The 20,171-nt window shown below is 36.3% G+C and overlaps 1 protein-coding gene across 1 annotated transcript in view; it reads left to right on the forward strand.

The window, feature by feature from the left end:
• SNTG1 (syntrophin gamma 1) overlaps positions 1-20,171 on the forward strand; it is a gene marked incomplete at both ends in the record, with an annotated part of 104,956 nt that overhangs the window by 37,948 nt on the left and 46,837 nt on the right. The window contains one exon of the mRNA XM_081324678.1: positions 7,629-7,667. Within this exon, the coding sequence (XP_081180804.1) occupies positions 7,629-7,667 (39 nt within the window). The remainder of the gene's footprint in view (positions 1-7,628; positions 7,668-20,171) is intronic.

Raw genomic sequence — 20,171 nt, forward strand, 5'->3', positions numbered from 1 at the left:
ATGGGAATAATTCTAACCTTTATGCATATGCTAAATAATTTTATGTTATTAATTTTAACTTGTGTTCCAGGCTATTTTTGATATAATAATAACTTTCTCAGTTGTATCTAGCATTTTAAGCCAAATTACAATTGCCTCTGATTAACTCTGTAATTATAACTGCCAGCTGAAATAATGTTTATCACATTGGTCCTAGAGGGTTTATTTTTGCAAGAACATAACTTATTTAGTAAGCTAACATAAATTCAGTGTAAGTTCCCAGTATAGTCTCACTGGTTAAAAAAATGGAAAGAGAGAAGGGAGAAATTAACTTTTATACCATTGCACTAAGCATAGAAGTTTAACTGTTAAGAAACAAGTAATGATCATCTTCCTTACAATAAACCAGTAAAGATTTGTTGTTGTTAGCTGCGAAGTCATGTCTGACCCATTGCGACCCCATGGACAATGTTCTTCCAGGCCTTCCTGTTCTCTACCATCTTCTGGAGTCCATTTAGGCTCACACCTACCGCTTCAGTGACTCCATCCAGCCATCTCATTCTCTGTCGTCCCCTTCTTCTCTTGCCCTCAACCTTTCCCAGCATTAGGCTCTTCCCCAGTGAGTCCTTCCTTCTCATTAGGTGGCCAAAGTATTTGAGTTTCAACTTCAGGATCTGGCCTTCTAAAGAGCAGTCAGGGTTGATCTCCTCTAGGACTGACCGGTTTGATCGCCTTGCAGTCCAAGGGACTCGCAGTAAAGATACGATATAATAAATCCTATCTGTAGAAAAAATTAGGCAATTGGATTAGGTGATAAATGGTTCTTCTGAATTCCCTCTAACTTTTCTTCTCTGTTGAGATTCATGCCATAACATCTGTCCTGTGCACCCTACATTAACTTATTTTCTCAAATGTAATGGATAACACTATCCCAATTGTATCCTTGGGATTAAAGTATATGAAATGGGGAATTTCAATATCTTATTCTTTCTGGGGTAGCAACTTCTCTTTGGTCAGCCTTGGTGCAGGATTACCAGATTTGCACCACAAAAATAGTTCACCCTCACTAAAGGCCTTGGAGAAGAGCTAGGTCTTCAAGCTCTTTTGAAGCATGAGTGGAGTAAAGGCTGTCTAGATCTTGGGAAGAATTTCATGCCAGAGATCAGATGGTGCTACAGAGAAGGTGCACTTCCATCTTAAGGGTTCCTATAGATGGCATTGTTTAATCAAGGGAATTCAGAGTATATTAACCTGCCCAATTGAATTGGCCAGGCAGATACTACCAGAGACAAGTAGTCCCTCAAGTAACCAGGCCCAATTAATTAGCCTTAGAAGCAACTGGCACCTAATATAGCTTGTGAAACATAGATGTTACTTGGAGATACTGAGGCATGCACCTCACTGTCCATGCTGCTACATACCAGACAAGTTGAAGCTTTTGGGTGGTCTCTGATAAGTGACTTTCTGAAAGGCTACCCAATCATGGAAAGAGTGCATCAGATAAAGCTATGCAAACTGTCATTGAGCAGGAGCTTTGAACCCAGGAAGATACTAGAGACTGCATAGCACTCTTGAATAGAGAAGTGCAACCCAACCAAAGTCAGAAATGGATCATACCCACATCTGGAGAGACAAAACACCTGCAGCCACAACAATGATTGTGGATTACTACAGTGAAGAAAACCTAGCATATAAACAGATTAAAGTAATCATTAATTTAAAAAAATCTTAATTAATTTTGGTGAATTAAGAGAAATTGATCTCTAATCTACTTATCAATTTAAACATTAGATGGCAGTAGAAGTAGAGAGCTAATAGAATAATGGATTATATTTAAAGACAAAAGCAATTATTTAGCCACACAATTATAGAGAAAATGCCTAACAACAATTTGGATATGATTAGATATATTTGGTATTCATCTAACTTTCACACGGTAGTGTTAGCACTATTCAAGTTAACCATTTTTATATTTTTTGTTAGTATAAGATAACTCGGTTTAGGTCACTGATTGTGGTTTCACTTGATATGCAGTTTAGAAGTACTTCTGTAGCTATTCAAATAAGTTGAGGTACCAAACAGGATGAACTATATTTGAATCTCATCTTTATTTGCTGTTGGCAATAATGCCATTTTTCAGTATCTCAGAAGTAATAAACTCACCATAAATTTATGGATTCTTGTTCCATTGAAAATTTCAGAATAAATAGATCAAGCTTTTGTAGGATTGAATAATCTCAGCAAGTATGTTGCTCAAAAGCCGTGTCAACATATCAGTCTGGGGTAAAGTTTATAAATTACCACTTAGCTTGACTCAGTGAATATTTTAGCTTGCTGATGTACAGAGTCATGGTGAGATGATGCCAGTTGATGCTGTTTTACTTCATAGCATTTTGATTTGTAACGATGACCAAAAAATAATAGGATAAGAAAAGTTTGTCAAATATCGGGCAGAATTTCTTCTCTCTCTTTATTGCTCAGCTGCATGACTCCAGAAGCTCCTGTTATTTTTAAGAAATAAGCAACACAAAATCATAGTGGTCTGTCATCTAGACTGAATGGTAAATAATCTGAACAGCTGAATTTGAAGGAAGTGTAGAGTAGAGAGAAATCACTTCAGCCACCTTAGGGTAAGGACAGCAGAAACAGTGAAATATTAGATTGTGATGTCAGAGGGAGGTTGGTGGCTGTCAATCTCTGATTTTCTGTCTTCTGCATTATTTCATGGCCATACTCATTTCTAAGAAGCTTCCAAATTCCTGTGCAAGTATGATATGAATGCAAACCAAATGAGTTTATCTCAGTGCAGACTTCCAAATGTAGATACTACTGACATACTAGGTATTATTATGACTAGACATAGCAAGTATGTTGAGCATGATGTATGTGGAAATTGTTTCTCTACAATCTAGCTCCGATTAGTCTTGCAGCCCAGTAATGTATTCATATAAATTATGAAATGCCTTAAAAATATAAACCTAAAATGAGTGCCTTAAAAAATATAAACCTAAAATACCTTTAAGTTTGATCAGTTATTAATATGGGTAAAAGATTAAATGCTTGTTTTAAAGTGAAAATGAAAGTTATTTTAAAATATTACATTTAATCTGATGTATAGACATCTGTATATGCAGTCTAATAGATTTGTCTTAATTATTATTTCTCTTTGTGAAGAACAAACATTTTAGTGAAGCTTTTAATGACCCTCACAATTATTGCAATATAATCAATATCATCTGATATTAAAATGTAGGCATTTGTATGTTTCTCAATCATTAGTCTAAGGATTTTTCAGTTTGAAACAATTTTGGTACAAAATGTAGTTGCACGTTGTGGTGCTGAATGAAGCAGATAGATGTGCCCCACTGTCCTAGGCTTGCCATTTTAAATTAATTTCTACCTTCTTTTGATATCTCACCTCCTGTCAATGCCATGCTCTGAGGAAAGGATTCTTCACAGCAAGCTCTTCAACACTACATTTATCAATGTACCTGGAAGAACTACACAGAGACAGTGAGATTGAGAAAGGAAAGAAAAAAGGAGGTACCTGACGAAAGGCAACATTTCTCCCATCAAGGGAGGTCAAACAAACCACAGAGAGAATAGATTCTGTTGTGAATGTGGCAAGGTAGGAAACTTAGCTAAAGCTTTGCAAAGTTGCCTGTGCAAATAGAGGAATGTTAGAGGGAAGCAGAAAATAATGTTGCCTTTCTGAAAGTGTGGAGGCATGTGAGGGAAGGAAGCTATGTTGCTGTTTGCAGTTGAGAAAAGCAGCTGCAGCTGGGAAGAAATGCTTCCCACTCCCTCCTCCCCAAGGATATCTTCAGCTCATCGCTTCCCTCAAATGACAGTAAAAGTTTACAATCTCAGAAACTTGAGAGAAGATGAGCTCAGTCAGTCAGTCAGTCAGTCAGTCATTCCCTCCCCCACCTCACAGTTCAGTCACAAGCATGCATGGGGGTGTTGCAGGTGTCTGGCTAATGGAGCCATACCAGCATTTTGGGGAACCTGCTGATGTCCATTGGTAATCTCAACCCAACCAGGCCCTTAGCCTACAAAAGTGTGGGTATGTAGAAGAGAAAAGGAGGAACAAAACAAGAAGATGAGAAATCGGGAAGCAATGTCTGGAATGCACAACTACTGTGTTTCCCTGAAATTAAGACCTTGTCTTATATATATTTTTCCTCCAAAAGAGGCACTAAGTCTTACCTTAGGACCACTAGCCAGGCCTCCCACACCTGACACCTGTCACACTGCTGCTTGACTTCTTCTGCGGCCGCTTGCTGCCACTTGCGTCTGGACACCATGGCTTTGGGCCATTTCTGCTACTCACAGCAGGACGCCGGGTGGCTCTTTGGGCTGTGTCTGCTGCTCATGGCAAGAAACCACATGGCACTTTGGGCTGTTTCTGCTGCTCATGGCAGGACACCGCGTGGCTCTTCGGGCTGTTTCTGTATTGTGGCATCCTGCCATGAGCAGCAGAAATGGCCTGAAGAGCCACGCGGCGTCCTGCTGCAAGCAAAGGAAACAGCCCAAAGTGCTGTGCAACCTCCTGCCGGGAGCAGTGGCATTGGCATGATGAACCACATGGCTTGACAAGTGTCAGGGCATGGGAGGCCTGGCTGCGGCGGTCCTACCTGTAAGCTAAGTGAGTGCAGGACACATGGGGCAGCTTCACACTCTACCCCCACCCTAGCTTGATTTTTAGGCGTGTGCCTTTCCCCAGAACTAGGGCTTATTTTTGGAGTAAGGCTTATATTAGGCCCACCACCAAAAATCAAGCTAGGGCTTACTTTTGGGGAAACATGGTATTATAGAAAGCAAGAAGGGTATCAGTCAACTGCCAGGAACACAAGCTATGGACTAAGTATTTATGTAGCTATATCAACTTGCAAGGGTTAGGATTAGGAAGATTGAGTTAGCCCAAAACAACAACCAAATGTTGGGAAAGATGTGTGCCACAATAAAACATTGAGTACAGTTACCAGCTACAGTGTGATATGTCTAGTCTTTGGAAAACAAAGAATTCTCACAATGATGCACTAGTGGATCTTTTAAATAGTTAATTCAATTCAAGTAGATATGAGTAAAAATACATGAAATTCTGAGAAATTAATAGATCATACTTTAGATAAAGTTCAGACCTAGTACACTTGTACTTTACCAACACAGCAAGGAATGTAGATTGTTGTAACATTGTGGAAAGACACCATTATGGTTGACAAAGGACCAACATTTAATATAATGGTTTCCATTTCTATTTCCATCCAATAGGACACTGTTTTATATATATAGCAACATCACTTAGCCTTATACTTTATACCTTAGCCTCTGTAATGCTTTGCAGCACCTCAGGGCTGTTTACACTGCCAGCATATTGCTCCCAACAATCTGGGTCCTCATTTGATTGACTTCAGAAAAATGTAAGCCTGAGTCAACCTTGAGCCGGTCAGGATTGAACTCCTGGCTATGAGCAGAGTTAGCCTGCAATACTGATTCTAACCACTGCACCATATACAGTGTGTGTATGTGTGTGTACATATACTTATATATACACAAACACAAATATATATGCATGCACGCACACACCTATCGGAATGGGACAAGTCACCATGGCCAACTCGCTGCAACCAACTTGCTATAGCCAACTTGCCAGGGCCAAATTTCCACAGCCAACTCACCATACCCAACTCATCACAGGACAACTTGCCATGGTCCACTTGCTGTGGGACAACTTGCTGCAGGACAATATAACAATTCAATTTAACTATTTAAAATAAATTAAAAAATATTTTCAGTTTTGTCATTCACATTTCATTATGTCCCTGTTTTTGCATCCCTTTTTTAATGATTCTGTTCCACCATTTCTTTGACATTAGTGTAACTCTTGTCCCGCTGCGAGTTGTCCTTTGGTGAGTTGGCCGTGGCAAGTTGACTGTGGTAAGTTTTCCTGCAGTGAGTTGGCCATGGCGAATTGTCATAGACCCCACACACATACCTATAAACAAAGCATTTAAACAGAATAACCTGTGTTTTTGTTGTTTTTAATGTTTAGGTGTTTAGAAATAACATTCCTAAAGGAATATTCATGCTGGCCACTGCACAGTCTTTTTTTCTGGGAAAGAACTGTTACTTAACTTTAATTGTGGAAATAAATGTTTATGCCTAACCAATAAATAAATGACCATTTTTATAGTTGTCCTTGGAACATGAACATTCTTCCTCTAGCATTTATCAAGATCCGAAACTATATAAAGTCAAAGGAAAATCATAAATTTCTAGGAAAAAATCATTGTCTGGTGTTATATGATCTATTTTTAAAAGGTACATTCATAAATTGTTGCCAGATCAATGATACACTTGTAAACTTGTGTGTGTGTGTAAACTAAGAAGGTATGTAAATTAGAGGCAATCCTAAAAATTGTTTTCCATCTTTTATGCAATAAGGGGTTTCCAAGATTTGCAGAAGATACCAAAGTTATTTAGGGCACATTTTGCCTTTGTCCTTTTGGTCTATATCACAGAGAGATACCTGGTTTACCAATTGGGATTGCTCCATGTAAGAAACACACACCCCCTTCCATCTTTGTACAAAAGCTAGATAATTAGAAACAGGAAATCATCGAAAGATCTGTAGAGTTAGGTGGAGCTTAGTGTCTTTTACTTTTTTGTTATATATTTGAGTTGTTTACTTTGTATTCTTAGCTCTGTTTTGTTCTTATTGTGCCTTTCTCTGTATGTGCCTAAGGTGAAAGTACTTAGAAGTACATTTTGCTCCAAGAAGACAGTATATTTTTAACCAGAGAATAACGTGGAGTAGAATTGCATTGTGGAGCTTAACAGAGACAGTATCAGAAAATACATATTGACCTAGAATGAGTTCAGATCTATTTTTTATCTCGAATAACATCTTTTGGAGATTTGTTATTTTCTCTTTTTTAAATAGTTTCTGGAAATGTGAAGCTGAGTCACATCTGTTATGTGACAGTATTTTGTTAGCATTCATCTATTCAATATTTACCTCTCAATCTATTTTATTTTTTCTCTGAATAAAAATGTAATTTTTCTTCTAATTGATTATTGCCATACAGAATATGAGATGTTTAGAAAAAGATTATTTAAGAGACATTTACAGAATTAAATTTATATAAAATAAACTGAAATGATATTTTAGTAGAAGCCTGCTTTGCACAATAGCAGTGTTACATTTGATGAGAACATTTAAGTACAAAGTTCAAGAATGACACTTTATCAGCCCATCAAGATAGACCACAGTAGGAAACCAAGCATGTGCATCTTATTTTTTATTAAAAGATTATAGTAACGGAGTGCTGCAAGTCTGGATGAACTTCCCCCTTGCCTTCACGAGAACAGAGGGTGGTCTTGAGATATTTATTCAGGTTTCAGTCTTGGACCAGACTCAAATATCTTTTATCTCACTGTTGTCTTGGATGTAGTTCTTTCCCCTGTTCCCCAAGGTTATTCCTCCTGCCCTTTACACACCTTAAAAATTATTTTTAAAATGAACAACCTATTAATATGTATAAGTTTCACAGAGGAAGTATATAATAATGCCACTTTCTTTCATGTGACTGAATCATAATTGAATCAGTTAATTTCTTAATCTGTTTTTCCTTTTCCTTTTATAGATTAAAAAAATCAACAGGAATTTTCCCGTAAACCAGCAAGTAAGAGATGAATATATATTTTGACAACTTAATTCATAGTTATTCTATATCTGGTAAAATACAGGTAAACCTTAACTTACAACAGTTTATTTAGTGACCATTCAAAGTTAAAACAGCACTGAAAAAAGTTACTAGTGACCATTTTTCAGACTTACAATTGTTGCAGCATCTCCGTGGTCATGTGATCAAATCCAAATGCTTGGCAACTGACTCATACTTATGATGGTTACAGTGTCCTGGGGTCATGTGATCACTTTTTCTGACCTTCTGACAAGCAAAGTCAATGGGAAAAGCAGATTCACTTAACAATCATGTTACTAACTTAACCTCTACAGTTATTCACTTAACAACTGTGGCAAGCAAGGTCGCAAAATGGGGCAAAATTCATTTAACAAATATCTCATTTAGCAGCAGAAAATTTGGGTTGAATTGTGGTTGTAAGTTGAGGACCACCTGTAATATCACTGAATGTATTTTGGGATTAGTAGCATGATTTGTGTGTGAGAGAGTGTCTAAGTGTCATGATTTTCTTGTTATGAATTAATAGATTTGAGTAAACTGCTTATTTGCTATCATTAAACTCAGACTATCATTTATGTCTAACCTTCATAAGCACAATTTAATGTTTTCAGTTTAAGATGTTTTGATAAATGTAACCTTTGTATTAATTGTATGAAGGAAAGCAGCACAATGAATTTCTGTGCAAACACATCATCACAATACCTGTTGTTCTCAGTTCATATATACAGCCAAATATAAATGATGATTTAAATTTGTATACCTCCTGACTCCTAGCAATGCTGGATGATTTACAAAGTAAAGAAAACAGAAAAATAACAATAAAACAAATATAACAATAAAAGCAAAAGAGTAAACTGATGGCAACAAGCAAGTTATAATGAAAAACCTATGCATACTGTTTAGATGGGTCTTCAACCACACTAGCCTAAAGCATAGATCTTCAAGCTGAGGAAGAAGTCCAAACTGGTAGACTGAGGTTTATTTCTGAACATATGAAAATATTTCTACTGAAATCATTGCTACGTGTGAAGTTTACCAAGAAAACCTGAGACAGTCACCATTTGCAATCTATTTCGTGAAGCTGTTGTGAGAGTTAAAATGTCAACAAGAATTGCATATGGCACAAATAGCTCTTTACAGGAAACTGTAATGAAATTATTGAAAGCATATTTTTAAACCTTTGCAATCTGATTTGGAAAAACAAAAGTATTTAACCCCCAAAATTCTTTTCCAGAATTGTAAAATGATCACACTCCTTAGAAAGCTTATCACCTGCTTCTTATACATACTTTTGTAACTTGCACTAAAGTATGGATTTTCAAGGTCAATAATAGAAATTTACTTGAACAATACAAGGCAGATAAGTGGATTCTGCCAGGCAGGGAAGGAAGTGAGGGGGTGTGCTGGGATGCAAGTTAGGAATTGTACATGTGGATCAGTAAGGATGTGTGTGGGTAACAAGAGGGAAGACTCGCAGGGAAACAACAACAATCAGGAAAGTGTTTAGAGGGCAGCATGGAGGAGAAAAGGAACCCTCTCCATTCCTTTCTCCTACCCCTCTCCCCCTCCCCATCCTCTCCTCTCCTTTCCTTTCCAGCAGGCAGGTATGTGGCTGCTGTTGGGTAGAGAGTGGAAAGAGAAATTGAAAAACTGACTGGGATGTCATGGAACATTGAAAATGAAGATCACATGATCACAGCAGTGGCCCAGCAGTGAAACCTGTAACACTGAAGTAGCCTCAACTTTCCCAAAGTTCATTCTTTCGGGAGTCATGGTTCCCAGATTTTGGGTACATTCTTAAAAATACTCCATTTGAGGTACCTTGGTTCAAAAAAATAAAATACCTATGATGCACCATTTCACCCAGCTAAAAGTCATAATGATGAGATTGTGCATATGTGTGTCTGTGTGATATATATATATATATATATATATATATATATATATATATATATATATATATATATATATATATATATATATATATATATATACACACATACATATTCCCTTTGTGTGTATTGGAACACAACAAAAAAAGGGAGGAAAAAAAGCAAATTTGACATAATGTCAAACAAAACTCCAAAAATGGGCCGGACAAAATTATTGGCACCCTTAACTTAATATTTGGTTGCACACCCTTTGGAAAAAATAACTGAAATCAGTCGCTTCCTATAACCATCAATAAGCTTCTTACACCTCTCACCCGGAATTTTGGACCACTCTTCCTTTGCAAACTGCTCCAGGTTTCTCTTATTGGAAGGGCGCCTTTTCCCAACAGCAATTTTAAGATCTCTCCACAGGTGTTCAATGGGATTCAGATCTGGACTCATTGCTGGCCACTTCAGAACTCTCCAGCGCTTTCTTACCATCCATTTCTGGGTGCTTTTTGACATATGTTTGGGGTCATTGTCCTGCTGGAAGACCCAAGATCTCGGACGCAAACCCAGCTTTCTGACACTGGGCTCTACAGTGCGACCCAAAATCCTTTGGTAATCCTCAGATTTCATGATGCCTTGCACACATTAAAGGCACCAAGTGCCAGAGGCAGCAAAACAACTCCAAAACATAATTGAACCTCCACCATATTTCACTGTAGGTACTGTGTTCTTTTCTTTGTAGGCCTCATTTCGTTTTCGGTAAACAGTAGAATGATGTGCTTTACCAAAAAGCTCTATCTTGGTCTCATCTGTCCACAAGACGTTTTCCCACAAGGATTTTGGCTTACTCAAGTACATTTTGGCAAACTGTAATCTTGCTTTTTTATGTCTCTGTGTCAGCAGTGGGGTCCTCCTGGGTCTCCTGCCATAGCGTTTCATTTCAATGTCGACAGATAGTTTGCGCTGACACTGATGCTCCCTGAGCCTGCAGGACAGCTTGCATTTCTTTGGAACTTGTTTGGGGCTGCTTATCCACCATCCGGACTATCCTGCGTTGCAACCTTTCATTAATTTTTCTCTTCTGTCCACGACCAGGGAGATTCGCTACAGTGCCATGGGTTGCAAACATCTTGATAATGTTGTGCACTGTGGACAAAGGCAAATCTAGATCTCTGGAGATGAACTTGTAACCTTGAGATTGTTGATATTTGTCCACAATTTTGGTTCTCAAGTCCTCACACAGTTCTCTTCTCCTCTTTCTGTTGTCCATGCTTAGTGTGGCACACACAGACACACAATGCAAAGACTAAGTGAACTTCTCTCCTTTTTATCTGCTTTCAGGTGTGATTTTTATATTGCCCACACCTGTTACTTGCCCCAGGTGAGTTTAAAGGAGCATCACATGCTTGAAACAATCTTGTTTACCCACAATTTTGAAAGGGTGCCAATACTTTTGTCCAGCCCATTTTTGGAGTTTTGTTTGACATTATGTCCAATTTACTTTTTTTCCTCCCTTTTTTGTTGTGTTCCAATACACAGAAAGGGAATAAACCTGTGTATAGCAAAACATGTGTTCCTGCAATACTTTTCTGTGAGAAATACTGCTTGGTCCCAGACACGGGACAAATCTTATTTCCTGTTTCAGCCTAGCCCAAGGCCATCTACAGGCAGTAGCCACAGCAGTGACAGCTCATATTTGTGTAAAAAAAAATTTTTTGGCTTGCTAACAAAGAATAAAGGGAGCCAAAAAATTTACACAAATATGAGCTGCCACTGCTGTGGCTACTGCCTGTAGATGGCCTTGGGCTAGGCTGAAATAGGAAATAAGATTTGTCCCGTGTCTGGGACTAAGCAAGTGTATTCTGAATGCTTAACAAAAATTTCACACACACACACACACACACACACACACACACATATATAGATATATATATACATACATACATACATACATACATACACACACACACACACACACACACACACACAACCTGAAATGAAAGGCCAGTTAAAAAGGGAAATTTCTATTGTATTCAGAAGAAAAAAGGCTTTATTAGACAACATGAAGGTGACATATGAGGGCTTCTATATTTGGCTTGCCAAGTGAGGACAAAAAGCACAGGTGTGTTAGTTTATCAGTAACTAAAAAGGTCAGCACATGGGAGAAATGGAAGTAGTTGGAAAGGCAGTACATTTGAAAAATTGCCCAGATTTATGTAACAGGCCCTTCAGAATAGAGAGATTCACAACAGTATCAAGCCTAGGCTTCAAATTATCTCTGGCTAAAGTTCTTTTTTGCACTAAGTAGAGCTTCAAATAATGTTTATTACTCATCCACCATCTTGAAATTGATGATAAAGTTTTAACTTTAACCCTGATCAAAAGCCAGTCAATGTGTTTCCATCATTTAAATTTCAGTGTCTGAGATCTGAATGAAAAGTGTCTGTTCTCTTTCCTAACTTCATTTCTTGCTCTTAAAAAGAGAGAAAGAAAATAGAACTTCCGAATATCTTTTCTGAACTGAAAATTTTGTTTTTATAGGTTTTCACATCCTCACTATCAGAAGGTTTATGCTGATAATCTCAAAACATGTTTAAGAAACGGTTTGTCTTTAGAATAAAGCAGTGGCTTAATTATAACTACGGTGGGAACGTAACAGCGCTCCATGCGCCTTTGGCGTCTAGTCATGCCGGCCACATGACCACGGAGACGTCCTCGGACAAGCGCTGGCTCTTCGGCTTTGAAACGGAGATGAGCACCAGCCCCTAGAGTCGGAAACGACTAGCACGCATGTGCGGGGGAACTTTTACCTTTACCTTTACCTTAATTATAACAACTATAATAGCGCTTTCATTTTCCTGGTATTTATTTATGAAAGGAAAAACAGGTACACTGGAAAGCAACAGGAAAACTGAACAAGCAAACACACTAAAAGCTTATTCGCAGTGGCCAACCAACTGCACTAGTCTCCCAAAAGATGAGTCTGAGAAGGAGCCATCAAGGCTATTGATCACTCTGACTTCATGAATTGGTTCAACCCTTTTTTGAAGCTAATGAAGCTGGTATCAAACACTACAAGTCAATTAATTAATTAGGCCTGCAGCATCCAGAAGTGTTGGGGTGGAGAGGGGGATGTTTCAAAAGAGAATAGACTGAAAAAACAGAGGACACGTTCAAATTTTTTGTAAATGTTGATGTTCAAAATTCAAATTCTGCATTCCCAGACTGACATGTATTGAACATCTCCATCTAAAAATACATTTGTCCTGCAACCATCTGTTATCAAAGAACACAGTGATCAGCCTCATTATGAAGAGGAAGGCACAAAGCTGAAACAACAATGCTAAGTATGTATAAAAACACATAGGGGAGTTGGATTCTTGCTATTAAATTAAGCAGAAGTGCACACCAGTGTGTCAATTATGCAGTGATAATTCCTGCATATTGCATTGTCAGCTGTCTGCAACTAAACATTGATTGTTTTGCATAGATCAGAGCTTGGACTGCATTTGTTATAAAGGTTTTATTTATGAAACAGTAGGATTCCTGAAAGAGATTTGGGAGGGGAAAAATGGGAAAAATCATTACCAGTTTAGATTCTTTTGAGAAGCCATATGCCTTCAGTCTGTGGGATTTCTCTGGAGAATGGTTACCTATATTCTTGCTTTTCTAGACTAGTATCCTTTAGGCATTTCTGCACATTGCTGTCTCCTTTATTCTTATTAACATTGATAGTTTCTTAATTGGACATTTATAAACATACTTGGGAAATAGGTTCTCCCCAACTGCAGATTTCAGTACTGGAACATAAAAATGTTGTAGGAGCTGCAATGAGAGCTGTAGAACTAATTTTAGGTTACTGAAAGTATTATAGGTATTTATACTTACAAGTTTCAAATATTATTAACTTGTTTTCCCAGCATTGTTTTTCAGGAGAATATATCTTATAGTTAGTAACCAAAAAATAAAAAAATAAAAGATTTTCAGAAACATCTGCTTATTGGTCATCTTTGATTATTCAGTAGACACTGAATTTATCTATGAAACCAAATATCAGACTCTTATTTATTCTTTAAGATGACTTTTTAAAATATTGGGCTAGAATTACATGTCAGGCAAAACTAACTGAATTTTTTCCTTTGAATTGTTGTCCTTTGTAAGGCATCTGTCTTATATGGTGAAATGTTATTTTTATTTGAAATTTTGATATTGAAGGGTAAGTTCCAGTAAAAAAAGTTATTTTGGAGATAATGTTATTGCTGTATAGGTAAGCTTTTAGAATGCATTAATGAAGAAAAATAATTTTGACATTCTTAATATAGTTTGAAAGCAATCTGGCATTATTTTACTTTCTCTTTATATTAGAGTATTGAAATGCTGTCAAATAATGATGAATACATTCAACCCAGTGCCACAAACCTCCAAATATATAATAGCTGTGCTGTTTATTGTAAGACCTGCAGGATAGAAAAACTATCACTGCCTTGAGTCAAACCAATTTAAAGTCTTACTTATTGACCAGTCTGTGAAATATGGTATACATGCATCTTATAGTTTCATCTATCTTACAGGAATTATGGACTTTAAATTTCTTGATCTTTATATTTGGTCCATATTTCTGCTGAGGCTGGTTTTTTAATCTGACAGTAGAAATGAGATATACTTACGATTAAAGAATCAACAATAATTATTTTCATAAATATAGTTAAATATTGCAGACTGCTATATCTATGTATTTTAAGAACTTTGCTAGAAATGCACAATTAGGCAATGCAAATCTTTAAAGAGTTTCTTCACTTCAGCAAATAATCAAAGAAGCATGCTCTAACAGCTGATTTCTGAAGTAATGTGATTTTCTTGGTTCAGTCTGGCAAAGACAGTCAACCAAGTTGTTTTACTTTGGGCTGTTTGCAACCCTCATCGGCATACTGTGGCATTCCAAGAGTGGAAGAGACTTCTATATATGTGTAGCACTTGTACATAGGTCTCTTCCAATGTTTGTGCTGGTGGAAAAGGTGAGAATTCTCCTTATAGCATTTGCTGAAAGTTAAAGGACTGTAATGATGGAGAAGGCTGGCTATCTCCTCACAAGAGGAACAGCACGAACACCAGGACAATAGAAAAGTACTATTTTAAAGATCAGTCTTCCATTTAAACACCCCCTTCTTTAGAAGGGCTGACCAAAAATAAAATTAGAAAGGAGAACAGAGATTATCAAACTTTCCCCACTCAGGTGAGATCTGTTTTATATTTTGCTAAAATATGGTGACGTTAACAAGATAGAGAAACCAAGCTTGTAACAGATGATTTTGAGTATCCACTCAAAAATAAATTTGGGGAGAAACAGAGGAGGGCAAGGCTTTTTTAAAAAACAAACAAACAAACATTCTTTTTATGTAAATAACTTAATAATCCTGTGCATCTCTTATTTGCCTGGGAAGGAAAGGTACAATAAATATTATTTGTTGATCCAAAATGTTCATAATACAACTCCTTGATTTTTCTGAAACTGGAGAGAAATATTTTCTACTTAAGGAAAATATTGATCAAGAGAAATGTTATTCAGAGTTTATTCCTTGCAGTATGTCTAGGGTAAATGACCTTCTTTAGCTTTTGTTTGTGCAATGGAACAGAAAGTAGTCTATGCATTTGTTCCTAGTGAAAATAGATTCCTTGCACTACACCTCATGTGTTCCGAGGCATGTTTTGCCAAGGCAAGTTGCATTCCCTCTTTGCTTCAACAAAACCTCCATGGTATATAATCTTTATAGAACCCAAGGTAGGCTATTTTGCTCAAGTTTAACAGTGTAGGATTGCTGCTGATTTTCTCTCCTTCCAAATCAATTCCTCTTGCTCTGCTTAAAGGCTTCAATTGACTTTTTATAGAGGTTATATTTTGTCCATTTAATAATAATAATAATAATAATAATAATAATAATAATAATAATAATAATAATAATAATAATAATAATAATAATAATAATAAAAATAAAAAAAAGTTGGAAGGGACCTTGGAGGTCATCTAGTCCAACCCCCTGCTCAGGCAGGAAACCCTATACCATTTCAGGCAAATGGCTGTCCAGTCTCTTCTTAAAAATTTCCAGTGTTGGAGCATTCACCACCTCTGGAGGCAGGTTGTTCCACTGGTTAATTGTTCTAACTGTCAGGAAGTTTCTCCTTAGTTCTAGGTTGCTTCTCTCCTTGACTAGTTTCCATCCGTTGCTTCTTGTCCTGCTTTCAGGTGCTTTGGAGAATAGCTTGACTCCCTCTTCTTTGTGGTAGCCCCTGAGATATTGGAACACTGCTATCATGTCACCCCTCACCCTTCTCTTCATTAAACTACACATACCCAATTCCAGCAACCGTTCCCTATATGTTTTAGCCTCCAGCCCCCTAATCATCTTGGTTGCTCTTCTCTGTACCCTTTCTAGAGTCTCGACATCTTTTTTACATCGTGGTGACCAAAACTGGATGCAGTATTCCAGGTGTGGCCATAAAAATATCATTGGTGTTTTTTTATAAGTTTTATTATTATTTTTTTAAAATTACAATCTTTAGAGCTTAGTAAACAACATGTTGTCTGGGTTTACATATTTAACATTAACTTCTTCAACATAAATCTGTTCAGTACTGCAAAATCCAGTATTTTTTTCTTGATCATCCTTTCTTCCCCATATTTTTTCCATTTTCCCCTCATGAGACAATTATAATTCTTGGTACCATTGATGTATACAGAATTAGATATAGACATCTGCATCATATTTTACTAATATTATACAAATAACAGTAATATCAATTCATAAGTCAATATCCTGTTTTTCACACTCTTATAAAAGTTTGATTTTCCATCAATATTTAAAGTATCTTTGTCATTTATGATTTTCTCAATATTATTTACATTTATATACCGTAGCTAAAAAAATATTCATACCAATCCTCTTATTTTCAAATTTCCCATATCAAAAGAAGAAAAAAATACTATTTTAATTCTAAATCTTATCTTCCATTATAAAAATCTAGTTATATCTAAGGATCATCCATTTTTTAAATCATGTTTAAACAGGTATACTAAACAGAGGACACAAAAAGAAACCATAATGAGACTAAAATAACCTAGATGATATAAATGACCAAATCTCCAAATTGAAGCTACAACTGGAAGGTTCCCAGATAATGACTACAAAGTATGATGATGAGGACCCAGATTGTTGGGGGCAATTAAGCTGACTTTGTAATAATGCCGCTTGGGGTGTGTGTGAAAGCCCTAATAAGCAGGCATATACATAGAATGAAGGCTACTGCTAAGCTTGTAAGCCGCCCTGAGTCTTCAGAGAAGGGCGGGATATAAATGGAATTAAAATAAAATAAAAAAAATAAAAATAAACTAAACAAATAAACCAGAAAACAGAGGATGAAGCAGAAGAAATGGACCTAGAGATGGAGGAGATAGAAGAAGGGAAATATAGAGTGCCATATAAAAATAAAATATTGCATAACAATCTAAATACAAAAAAACCCTTACTCTTTTCTCCAAAATACACCTGAGGACACAGAAAGTGCAGGCACTGCTGTGCCCGCTTCACCAGTTTCTCACTGTTGAGCGACCAAGCCAGCCTACTTAAGTAGTACTAAAAAACTGAAGCATTAATATCTAAATCTTCATTTTTCTTTGGGAGAAAAATATGCTTTATCTAATAGAAAAAGGAATATATTAGTTATCTGGGGGGGGGGGAAAGAGATAGGATTTAGTTTAATTTATCTTTGATTTTATTAAAAAGAATCTCACAACTATGTCATTGGTTATTTATCAGGCTTCAGGTGATGGGCTTCTGTCATAAGAGGAAATATGGTGTTCTATTATAAGATTAATAAAAAAAATCTAAGAGGAAATATATATTAACCCATCCAAAGTCTTATAGTAGTTTCCTTTCTGAATGTACAACTGCCCTTATGCTTTACCCTTAACATTAATACTAATTTAGTTTACCCTCACTGTATGTCAGGCTCTATCTTTCAAATATAAATTTGAAATATATTGTTGATTCTGAGGAAGAAAGATATTATCAAATGTTCAGCTGCCTGTTATTGTCAGGAACATGGGAGAAAGGTTCAATAAGAAATGAAAATAATGTTTTGAGGGGGGAGAATTTAGCTCAAATATTAGAATTGTATTTTCTTTCATGAATAACGGCAAATATAGATGTCCTGGGATAATGCTGCAAAATCCAATTGGTCAGTGGGACCAGAGGTTTACTCTTCAAATATCTTCAAAATATTTTCTTTTGTAGCATTCTAACCCCCCACCCAAATTTATGTATGTATGTATGTATGTATGTATGTATGTATGTATGTATGTATGTACGTACATCTGGGTGGAGCTGGTTCAGAAACTAGCATAATTTTTAAAGAATACATAGAAAAGTGTAAGTGTAAATTAGGGATTTACAAGTCAGAGCTCTCCTAATTACAATTAGGAGACACACTGTAAGCAATTAGGAGTCAGTGTGCATAATTTAAATAAGGAACAATTAAATGGTTGAGAAAACATGTTTTCAGAGTTTTGATGTGCTAGTTACAATAAGCTTCTTTAATTTAAAAAAGACATTTTCAGGTGTAAGCAAGAGGAAATGTATGTATGTATGTATGTATATGAAATATAAAAAGTGTTGGTTTATTTATGAACATGCATTATCAAAAGAAATAATGATTAATGTGATGTCAATAATACATCCAAATTCTAGCTGACTCAAGAATTCTGGAAGTTGAAGTCCATGAGTCATAAAAGAGCCGAGGTTGCCTGCCTCTGGTATAAGAGATAGTACTACTGCTTGCAATTTTAAAGAAATACTTGCTCAGTATTCATTTTGGCATCAGCACTCTGCAAAATAAGAACATTAACTGACAGTGGTTTGGTTTTGTGGTTTTATTTCTGCCCCTTATCAAAACCTCATAGCAACGAATTGGTCACAGTTTACATCTAGGTTTTCTTAGAGGACATTGATGTAGCCTTACAATAAAGTAGTATTAGCTCATCTAATTGTGTTTTCTATTTTATTTTGGTGGGCTGACACTCATAGGTCATTAAGCTGTTTATATAAAACAGTAAAATGAGAGTATATATTTCTCATAATAGCTGCTAATTATACTTAAATTTGTCTCTGTATAATCTAAAGTTTGAAAATTGAATTATATTTCTTAATTATTTTATCATCTTTCAGCTAGAAGTGCTGGTTTTTCTTTATAAGATAAATGATATCTTTTCTGCTGCATAATTATGTTGTCATTTTTATCTTATATCGTTATTGTCAGATTCAATTAACTTTGATGTTTTTGTACCTAGTTCTCTTTTACACAAATTTGAATTTTAAAATATTTGAAGAGGGATATTATAAGATGCAAAACCAGTAGATTTTTGCAGTGTTACTAATCACTGGCAATATGTTTATATTCCCTTGAGGCAGATTTATCTGAGATCATAAACAAATTAATTAGTGTATAGCATCTTTTGTCTATTTCAGAATGCAAGAAAGGAAAACTGAGATTTCCAGAACATACTCCAACTAAGCATTAATTAGACTTAAACTTGAGAACATTTAGCTGGAATTTCTGAGAGTTGTAATTTCATAACAAAAAACACACCTTCTCTCAAACATTAATAAAAATGATTTTAAACTTGATTTTAAGCTTAACTGGAATAATGCACTATGTTAATAGGTATAGCAAAAGCATGAGAGAAAGGATATTTAGATAGATTAGGTGGACACACTGTGAAGATTTGTAACTTCTGAAAAAAATTGAAACAAGTTATTGTGAATGTTAAAGTCGAATAGGTCACAGTGATTAGTTTTCATAGTACAAGCAGTGGCTGAATGACTTGTGCATAAACAAAAAGTTAAGAGGAATAAATAGGTCTTCATAGATCTCAACTGCTTTGTAATATTCATGACTAAATACCATATTTTCTGGCGTATAAGACGACTGGGTGTATAAGACAACCCCCTACATTTCCTGTTAAATTATAGGGTTTGGGCTATACTCGCTGTATAAGACTACCCCTCTTCCAACGCACACCAAATAAAAATTAAAAAAACATCAGATTTGATTTTAATATGGTAATTTTAATTCAAATGCTTATGACATGCAGGTACTTAGTAGGAAAACTGTCACTTATAAACATAAGGCTGTTTGTCATCAAACATGTAAACATAAAACAGTGCAAGTGGATTAAACTTTTCCTAATTCACTCTAAAGCTTTCCCTGCGCAGACCAAATGGGAGATCCGCTCCAGGTTTTCCAGTCAGTACGCCCAGTTCCTGAGTCAAATGTGTCCTTAGAGCTAAGCAGCTGCTCTGACTGCTGCATTCCCCACCTGCCTTTCAAGTTGCGATAGACTGCAGCTGCTCTTCAACTTTAGAAGGAAAGACGCCCAGACCCCAGCCTGTAAAAAGTCACAGACTGCAGCTTCTTCTCCAATTGGTCCCACTTTCCCTGTGCAGACCAAATGGGAGATCCGCTCCAGGTTTTCCAGCCAGCCCTGTCCCTAAAGTTTCAGCACCCGGCGTATAAGACGACCCCTGACTTTTGAGAAGATTTTCATGGGTTA

This window comes from Vipera berus, assembly GCF_964194415.1.
Source record: "Vipera berus genome assembly, chromosome: 3".
NCBI classification, from domain to species: Eukaryota; Metazoa; Chordata; class Lepidosauria; order Squamata; family Viperidae; genus Vipera; species Vipera berus.